This window comes from Bison bison, unplaced genomic scaffold (genome assembly GCF_000754665.1).
Source record: "Bison bison bison isolate TAMUID 2011002044 unplaced genomic scaffold, Bison_UMD1.0 scf7180017864371, whole genome shotgun sequence".
Classification (NCBI taxonomy): domain Eukaryota; kingdom Metazoa; phylum Chordata; class Mammalia; order Artiodactyla; family Bovidae; genus Bison; species Bison bison.
The window spans coordinates 14,102,134-14,112,392 of record NW_011494943.1 but is presented as its reverse complement, the minus strand read 5'-3'; the positions used below and the strand labels follow the sequence as shown (position 1 = coordinate 14,112,392).

At 37.3% G+C, this 10,259-nt stretch overlaps 1 protein-coding gene across 1 annotated transcript in view; it reads right to left on the bottom strand.

Moving 5' to 3' along the window:
* The window catches only part of BPTF (bromodomain PHD finger transcription factor), a 146,424-nt gene that overhangs the window by 56,083 nt on the left and 80,082 nt on the right, over nt 1-10,259 (bottom strand). The window contains exons 8-11 of the mRNA XM_010856556.1: nt 8,165-8,353; nt 4,485-4,672; nt 2,631-2,986; nt 1,357-1,488 (exon numbers count right to left, since the gene is read on the bottom strand). Coding sequence (XP_010854858.1) covers nt 1,357-1,488; nt 2,631-2,986; nt 4,485-4,672; nt 8,165-8,353 — 865 coding nt within the window. The remainder of the gene's footprint in view (nt 1-1,356; nt 1,489-2,630; nt 2,987-4,484; nt 4,673-8,164; nt 8,354-10,259) is intronic.

Below are 10,259 nucleotides of genomic sequence, written 5' to 3'. Positions count from 1 at the left end.
TGTGGCCACTGCTGAGTTTTCCAGATTTGCTGGCATACTGAGTGCAGCACTTTCACAGCATCATCTTTCAGGATTTAAAATAGCTCAACTGGAATTTCATCACCTCCACTAGCTTTGTTCGTAGTGATGCTTCCTAAGGCCCACGTGACTTCACATTCCAGTATGTCTGGCTCTAGGTGAGTGATCACACCATCATGGTTATCTGAGACATTAAGATCTCTTTTGTATAGTTCTTCTGTGTATTCTTGCCACCTCTTCTTAATATCTTCTGCTTCTGTTAAATCCATACCATTTCTGTACTTTATTGTGCCCATCTTTGCATGAAATGTTCCCTTGGTATCCCTAATTTTCTTGAAGAGATCTCTAGTCTTTCCCATTCTATTGTTTTCCTCTATTTCTTTGCACTGATCCATGAGGAAGGCTTTCTTATCTCTCCTTGCTATTCTTTGGAACTCTGCATTCAAATGGGTATATCTTTCCTTTTCTCCTTTGCCTTTCACTTCTCTTCTTCTGACAGCTATTTGTAAGGCCTCCTTAGACAGCCATTTTGCCCTTGTGCATTTCTTTTTCTTTGGGATGGTCTTGATTAGTGCCTCCTGTACAATGTCACGAACCTCCATCCATAGTTCTTCAGAAGCAGTCTTACTTATCACATTAAATAATAATTTATGGTTTTCACTGTAAGCTTATATTATTTTTATAATAAGAACTTTAAAAAATTAAAGTTACAAAATAAATCCATTCGAGCTGCAAAGTAGAGTTACGTCACAATAGTTATCCTTTTTGTTAACCAGGTGCTAAAGTCACGTAACTCTTGGACTACTTAGGAGCTACATTATGTTGGGCCAAATACTCGTTTCTAAATGTATCAGATCTCCAGCACATTCCAGAATAAATATTCAAAAAACATGAGCACTCTTCCTATTCAATAAAAGTGCTTTCACTTGATGTTGCTGTTTTAGTTTCTTTTTTGTTTTGGCCATGCCTTACAGCATGCAGGATCTTAATTCCCTGCAGGGGAAGCACAGTCTTAAACCACTGGCCCACCAGTAAAGTCCGTAAAGATGTTTTTTTTACTTTAGAAAATATTTTTCATTTGTATATACCTGATCTCTTCTGATCTTCATTACAATCCTATATCATAAATAAGAACTAATATTCATTCAGGGTTATACCTTAGAGAGGAGAAAAATGAGGTCAAGGTTGTTCAGTCACTCAGTTGTGTTCGACTCTTTGCGGTCAAGATTAGTTAAATCTTTAATATGGCTTTTTAAAGACATTGACTTTCATTATTAATAGACTAATACTCCAAAAGGGGGTATAACACATTATTCATAAGGCTCAGGATTCATTTACCTGGTATGTCCTAAAGATTCCCGCCATATCGGCAGCATCACAACGGGCTTAACTGCACACTCCAAAATAGCTAAAGCCAATGCAAATTCTCTGGGTTTGCTACACATCTGAACAGCCTTGATCCAATTTGCCCTATATTTCAGAAGTGGGGGAAAAAAAGGAAAAAACAAAATTTCATCTTGTTGATCTTTAAATTAAAAGCACCAGAGTTGTAATTTATGACAACTTTACCTTATAAGGCATGTCAAAGTGTTAGTCGCTCAGTCATGTCCAAGTCTTTGTGACCCCATGGACTGTAGCCTTCCAGGCTCCTTTGTCCATGGGCTTATCCAGGGGAGCCCCTGGTGGCTCAGCCGGTAAACAATCTGCCTGCAATGCAGGAGACTTGGGTTCAATCCCTGGTTGGGAAGATCCTCTGGAGAAGGGAGTGACTAACCACTCCAGTATTTTTGCCTGGGAAATCCCATGACAGAGGAGACTGGCAGACTACAGTCCATGGGGCCACAGAGAGTCAGACATGACTGAGTGACTAAGCATATATATGAGGCGTATGTCTCTAGGCTAATCAAGTACAAAACACACTACTACTGGAGTTTCTACCTCACAGAATCACAGATTTTGAACACTGGAGGAATCTCAGAGGCCAGTTAGTCCTCTGAATCCTTACACTTTCTATGATGTCCCAACTTTGTTGGGACTCCATTTGGTTCCAGGAATAAAGACTGCTTTCCAGAAATCTTCCAAATGTCAGTGTTGGTTCATTATCTTTATATTTTAAATTAATCAATTAATTAATCAATTTATTGGTCATACTGCACGGTATGCAGGATAGATCCCTGACCAGGGACTGAACCCACGCCCTTAGAAGCATGGAGTCTTAACCAGTGGACTGCCAGGGAAGTCTCGGTTCAGTAACTACAGAAGTACACTCATATTCCTAACATCCTCAGTGTTTTGCTGACTAAACTGATGTCATTCAATTCACTAATACTGACAGCTTAGGGATTTCCCTAGTGGCCCAGCAGCCAAGGCTCTACGCTTGCAATCCAAGGGGCCTGAGTTCTATCCCTGGTCAGGGAACTAGACCCTACATGCCAGGACTAAAGATGCTGCATGCTGCAGTAAAGACCTGGAGCAGCCACATTTTTTAATATTTATTTAAAATTTTAATATAAACATATTTTTAAATGACAGTTTAAAGTGTGCAACTGCAATAATCATTTTATAAATACTTACTATATTCACAGCAATAAACAAACCTTAGTTTCCTTTACCTGTGCGAAGCCCAATTGGGATGAAGAAAGGAGGAAGGGATATTGTTTTCCAACTGGGTGATAGTCAGTCTCAGGGTAGATATAGTAAGAACTTTGGACCCATGGACAGAACCATTCCATTTGAACTCTCCAGCTGGAGTCAGGCAGAATTTATGTGCAAGATGTCTTCTCTTATCATGGTCTTCTCTGTGCTGATGCTTATTCAAAGCAAATGAATTGGTGGAGTACTGATTGTGGTAGACACGATACTTCCCCTCTTGACCCAACTTGAAATAATTGTTGATGTTTCCCTTCATGACCACTTCCTTTTTGGTGCTCAACCGTGAAATTTCTCCTTGAGAGTTAACTACCAGTACCTGGCCAAGAAAATAAAAAAAGACTCCATTATTTGTGTCAAATGTATAATAAATCTGATCAATTGTCTTTCAACAGTTTTTAATTTATCATTCAAAGTAAGTTAAAATACATCTTATGACTGCACTTTTGAAGTTAAAAGCTCAGTTATAAGCGAAAGCTAATTATTTATCATTAAACAACCAAGATGTGCCTGCAAAAAGAAAAAAAATTAAGCTTTATTAAAGTGCCTGTTATATGTTGGACATTAGTAAGTGCTTTTATATATCTCAAATATACACCTGAAATCCAATGTGTGATATATAAATCATTCAACAGTCATTATCTCAAGCTTACAATACACAGGGGTTAGGCTTAAGCATGAGGGCATTACATGTACTATTCCCCTCCAAAGTACACTCCTAAAAATGTATTTTATTCTGTTCCTTTTATCATTCCAGCTTTAGATAAGAGCCCATAGATATATGAAAACAGTGTTTCAAATAGTTGATTCCAATCCTTTAGTGGCCTGTGAAATCAATAGTGGGCCTTATCCAGCTTTAAAAAAAATGAACTATAATACAATAGACTAGAAAAGAAAATACTAGAGTGCTTCCCACACAGTAAGGTAAAATACTATTTCAGGAAACTTTTAAATATATGTACTAGGTTGCTAAGGGCTTCCCCAGTGGCTCGGCGGTAAAGAACCTACCCGCAATGCAGGAGACACAGGTTCAATCCCTAAAGGAGGAGGAAATGGCAACCCACTCTAGTATTCTTTCCAGAACAAACCCACTGACAGAGGGGCCTGGTGGGCTACAGTCCGTGGTGTCGTAAAGAGCTGGACACAACTGAGCACGTATGTGCACACTGGGCTATGAAAAATGTCCTACTGAGGGTCAGAGTGAAAAAGTAGCCTGAAAACCTCTGCTTTAAAGCCTTTTCTATGATGTTAAAAACACTGCATATTCTTGCAAATATCTACCCTGCAAATAATTCTCAAATCTGAAAGACACAACTGTGACCTTTATTCAATCACCATGGCTGGCTGGGGGACAGAAATACTGAGTCTTAGCTTCAATTTTTTTATTCAGAACCAGGGTTAAGATGATGTTCTACACACTACTGTCTGCTGTCAAGAGGTCAAGTCCCATCCTTTAGTGGCAGGTTCATCTAAAGTGACTCCAGTCAGATCTGAGCATCAGACCTTTAATAAAGCCCACAAAGAGCCTTCCTGTTCCCACATGTGAAAAAGAAGCCTCTATCTCTTTAGAATTGCATACAATAAAACTAACCGTATATAAGAAAGTATACTATCCATGTCCAGCATTTCTAGGCATGGATTGAAACTGGGGTGTACATTTATCATAATATAAACCTAACACTTTTAATCTTCCTACACACTACACTCTCGAAGTCAGGAAAATACAGTTCAAAAGTATATGTCTACAAACATCCTGCTTCTATTTTAAAAATTATTTCACATTCCAGAGATGTTTGTTTTAAACAGAAAGAACACACCTCTTTCCCCTCCTTAAATAATTTATTTGCTTCATGGGCTGCAGCGGCCACCTGTTGGCTCTTCAGCTGACTCAGTTTGCTGTCTGGGTTCCGTAACCTGGTGATAATCCGAGTTGAACCAGATGCTCCTCTTCCTCCTCCAGGAGACTCACTTATTTCCCCATTAGACTTCTCTGATTTGAAATCACCTGTTATCAAACAAAAAGCCCAAAGTAATTGCTAATAGTAAGTAGACTATATGTAACAAGTAATAATACTTTACTAATCCAAATATTCTATCTGGTAGACAACTAAGATCCAGAAAACAAACAGAAAAAGTCCTTGAATACCCAAAGCAAATGGATTAGTTCTTCAAAGTTTTACTCCAAAGAAAGTATGTCAGAACTTCACTGTGAGTCATTATTTTACAGAAAATTCAAATATGCCCGGTCATCTGTTATAAAGGTCATCTACCAGAAAAGGGGAAGGGCTGCTACAGGTTAACAAGGAACAAACATAACTCGAAATGCAAACTGATAAAATATTGCCTTATATATTCAATGTGGATTTCTGTATTAAAAGGATATAATTAATTTTAGAAAGATTTCCACTGAAAGTCTGTTCAAATACCTAACCTTTTAAAGCTTATAAACATAAAGTGCATGTTCTCCTAAGGAATCTAGGTAATTATTTGTGTTTGTAGACAATGTACATGTGAAAATCAACTGCATTAATTTTTTTTAAATATAGTAAAGGCCTCTCATATTTTCATAACATCAATTTTTTAAAGTGATGGATTTAACTGCCAAGGAGCAACTTCTGCTTTTCCATGAATCTCACTTCAGCTGAAAATTCCTATATATTCTAAAACTATTGCATCACTATCCGATTTCCATTGGCCAGATAGTTAAACAAGACCTCATTTTCCTTTTTCAGTTTTTGAAAACTAAGTGTGGCAATCGCAAATGAAAAACCAAGCAGACAATAATGCCACTGACTAAATCAAGACACGGTCATGTTGAGCTATAGAGGCTACTTCTTGGGACCATCACTGAAGTTCTCCAATAAAGACATTTTAAACCTCACTTAATCAAGCCCAGACTTCCTAAAAGCAGAAAGGGAACAGCGTGGCACTTTTTAAACTGAAGCCACTCAATTTACAGCCAAGGATCCAATAGGTAAGAGTCCATTTGTTGCCACTTGCTAAATTTAGTGCAAATAAGGGCAAGGAGGCAGAAAATTCATCCCTGGGGGAAACACTTGAAGGAACAGAGAAAGGGAACAAGGCTAAGAGTGGAGGTCATTATCTACTACACCCTGCAAAAAGGTGTATTCTCCCTGTTACAAAGGAGGGAATCACAGTGATGCAGCCTGCAGGCAGAGTCCAGAGCTGCTCAACCCTAGCCTCCCTAACTCTTTGTTTAATGATGTCAAGAGGCAGGAGCTATACAGACTTTGCTCACCTGAGGGCTAGGGCAGACAAACTGGGTAAGTGAAGGGGGTTTACCTTCAGGTACCCCGAGCCAAGTTTCTGGGCATTAGGTACGAGCTGGGGGTCCAAGCAATATACAAGGGGTATGACTGCCAGAAAAAACTCCAAACCTGTCAAACAGGATGTATAATTATTCAAACCTACAGCAATTTCCAGCAGGCCATCCCTGACAGGTGGACCTAGGCTGGTAAAGCAGGATTGCCTCCAGCAGGGGGATCTTGCCATGTTCTTCTCACATCTTGTCCATATCCATCCTCCTGGAGAATGTCCCAGAAAATGCCAGCCAGGTTTATCGGAGAATACCGTCCACCATCAGGATAATGAGTGTTACAGGTAGTTAAAACTCATAACCTGGCTCATGGATTGTAAGATCAAGGTAAGCCACGTCCAGATGTAATCAAAATAGTACACACAATACACAGAAATCCTAGATACAATGTTATCAGGTGTAATTTGGGGACAGAAGTTTTTGAAACAATTTTCAGTTGTGGGTGAGACCTTTGCATTATGTTAGGCAGAAGCGCTTCTGAGTTTGGATACACATGCTTGTCCTGAGCTAGGGTGGAACTGTGGATATTCACTGTTTCCTGACTTCACATCTCTCTTTATTTGGAAAACCATTCCTACCCCACTCCAATCATATACTTTTGCTGGAGCCATCAATCATAATACCTTGCCTGCCCTGGCCACAGGGTGGGAACAATATGTCCAATAGGCCACTCAAATTCCTTCCTCAAGCACTTTTGATTTGGAGCAGAAGTAGGGGCCTTGCCTTTGGGTCACAGACCATGGAAACTTATGAATACAAACCGCTGAGGCCATCTTCCCTGCCACTTGGGAAAAGCCTGTCTGTATTAGGAGAGAACGAGGTTAAGACACAAACATATGCAGATCCAAAAAGTTGAGACAGAAAGAGGAAAATGGAAAGAGTTTTGATACCTGGGGGTCCAGTTATGCCTGATGATGGCTTGGACTTCCCAATTACATGAGCTAATTAAATTCCCTTTTCACTTAAGCTAGTTTAAGCTAGTTTGGTCACTTGCAATTGAAAAGGTTTTAATTAAAATAGATTTCCATCTCATACACAAAATTACACACCAGCAGGATTAAAGACAAAGTTATAAAGTATTAGGTGAAATTACTGTAAAATATATGTATGTTCCTGGGATAGAGATGGTCTTCCTTACTTAGCAAGACACAAAATCCAGAGAAATCCTAAAGAAAAAGATAGATTTAAATGCATAAAAAAACGTAAAAACTTTCTGTACAAAACAAGCAATGCCTATTTAAGTATAGAGGTAAAATAAAAAATTAATACCCAAAATACATAAAGCGTTCCTAAAACTCATTGGGGAATATCAAAAGTCAAGAGGAAAAAGTGAGCAAAAGACATGAATAAGCAATTCACAGAAAGTTCAGCAAACACATGAAAAGAAATTCAACCACATTAGTAAGCAGAGATATGCAAATTTTTTCATGAAATACCACTGGCCAAAATGCAAAAGGTGAAAATGTGAAGAAATACATATATATGTAAATTATTAGTATACATTTCTTTTAATGTACAATTAAGCAATAGCCATCACTATTTTAAAAATGTACCTACCATATGATCCAGCAATTCCACTTACTGTACCTACACTGCCAGAAATACTTACATAAGTAGACAAAGATACATGTTGAGGATGTTAAAAAGCACCACTAGTTGTAATAAGGAAAAAACTGTTAACAGCCTAGATGTCCATTAATAGAGAAACAGTAAATGAATTATGGTTCATCTGTACTGTGGCATATCACGCAGCAGTTAAAAAGAATAAATTCAATTTATTACATGAAAAGAACCCCTACATGTATTACTGAGTGAAAAAAGCAAGATGCAGACAATACGTGCAGAATGATTCCGTTTATATATTAAAAAAAAAAAGTGTTTTTTCTAAGCATACATACATAAATGTAACTACACGGAGAAAGATACAATTCCAATTAATGGTGGTTACCTTTGGGGAGAGGGTGTGAAATAGATGAATTTTTTTTCCTATATGTTTGTTTTTTAAAAACAAAAGCACTGAGTCCAAGTGTTACTTATGCTTAAAAAAAAAAAAAAAAAGAAAGAAAATCCAAATCTTCCCACCCCCATCAAACTTGTATTTTAAAAAATTAAAAATTAAAAAAAAAAAAGTTCCTTTCGCTGTATGAAGTGTATCCTTACCTATCTCTTCTTGAATAGAGACAGGTGTATGGGACTCTCTTTCTCCATTTTCAGGGTCATCGGCTGCCTTGGCAGGCTCGCTCTGGGAAGAGCTTAGCTCACTGCTGCTGTTACTGTGCTCCAGGTTAGGCTGGATGGAGGCAGTGGTGGCACTAGGGTTACTGCTGTCACATGTCTTGTTAGGTTCTTCTAGAAAAATAGAATATCTGATTTTTAAATTGGAAATCACATCAAAAATAACTAATTGTCAGAAAAGACATTTAATTGTTTTAGGGTTGCATTACAAAGCCAGATTTTAAAAAGAAAAAGCTGCTCATGTATGAATAATGCAATGTATGAAAAGAAATTTGTAAATAACACCCTGTGAAGTGTCTTTTAAGTCTCTCAGCATTAACTCAATACACAGTACAAAGACCATCTGTCAGAGTCAAGTGATATAACTATCTCACAGAATTTATGTTATGATGTGCCAGATACTGCAGAAGTAATTTAGTGGAGAAAATCCCTCAAAATCAGAAATTTATATTCTTACTTTTCAAAAAGCCTTCAAACAGTATTCTAAATGGAATTAAACAGGATTACTTATCTCTAAGGTTTTCCTGCCTGAATTCTATACCCCCAAATTTAACTACAAGGTAATGCTTAAGTGATTGTTAATTTTAAGAACCTAACAGTATCAATAAGAGTGTAGTTGCTGAAAGACCAAAATGAACACTACCATGAACTGAAAGCCTTGAACTCAAATGTCGTTTCCTGGTAGTTCAAAAATCTAGAGCCTCCTTGTGTATTTCATTTTGCCACTATTAAGGTAGCTTTTATACCAGTCACCTGAAAGTGATTGACAGTGTATCACAAAGACTATCTGTAATATATTATGAGTTCCTAAACTTTGTCTTGAAGGAAAAAACCAACAACCTCATAGAAAAATGGGAAAACTATATGAACAGTGACAAAAGAAATGAAAATGGCCTTTAAACATGGAAATAGGCTCATTTAATTAAAACTACAAGAAATGCAAAATAAAACTGTATGGAGAAACTACCTCCCAGCTACCAAATGGGCCAAAAATTCAAGTCTCATGCTATGCTCAGGTAGAGAGGCAGGAGCTTAAGAGGTACTGCACACACTGCTGTGGGAGTGGCAAAAGGGTGCCAAGTGGATGGAAGGGAATTGACGATACCCAGAAAAATTACAGTTGCGACTACTCTTAACCTAGCAATCCCACGTCTATAAATCTATCCCAAAATTCACGGGCAGAAACACTACACTGCTTATTTGCAGAGGTATTCACTGTAGCACTATAATGGCAAAAGACCAGAAAAAGCAAATGCCCATCAATACGGTACTGGCTGAATAAAAGATGGAACATACAGTAAAATACCATGTACCATAACAAGGACTGAGGGGATCATTATATCCACATACAAACTGATCTCAAGATTAAATGTATAAAGAAATACGCAGAAGAGCACTTAGAGTATGCCAACATCATGTAAGAAAAGGAGAGAAATATGAATTTATGGATATATTTTTCCTTTCTATACCAAAAAAAAAAATCACTAACGAAAAATTAATAAAAATGGCTACCTATAAGGGAAAGGAAGGACATAGTTACCTACAGAGGGAAGGAATGAAAGTGAAAATTCTCTGAACAGATATAGTTACACACAGCTGGACTTTGGAATCACGTAAATGTTTTGTATTTAGTTAGAAATGCAACCCCTAAAAAGTGAAAATCAATGGAAACAAAAAAAGTCTAACTGTGCATCAAGTTGTTGGCATAACTGCACAGAGAAAAAAATCATTTCAAGTGACTTTGGAATACAGAATTTTGACTATACAGTCTTACTGGAAATATGGTACAAAGATGAAAAGCTGAAAAAACCTTAAATGCCATTACGAAATCTTACTGTGAGCAGTAACATTGGTATTATGAAATTCTATGCTGTTTAAAACATTTCTTTGTATTACTGTTATAAATGCATATCAGTATATTGATAATTATAATGTAATAATAATATATAATTATTAATTAACATCTGAATCAGGATAAAGCAAATATATAATTAAGCTACTGTTGTTAGGAACTAAGCCA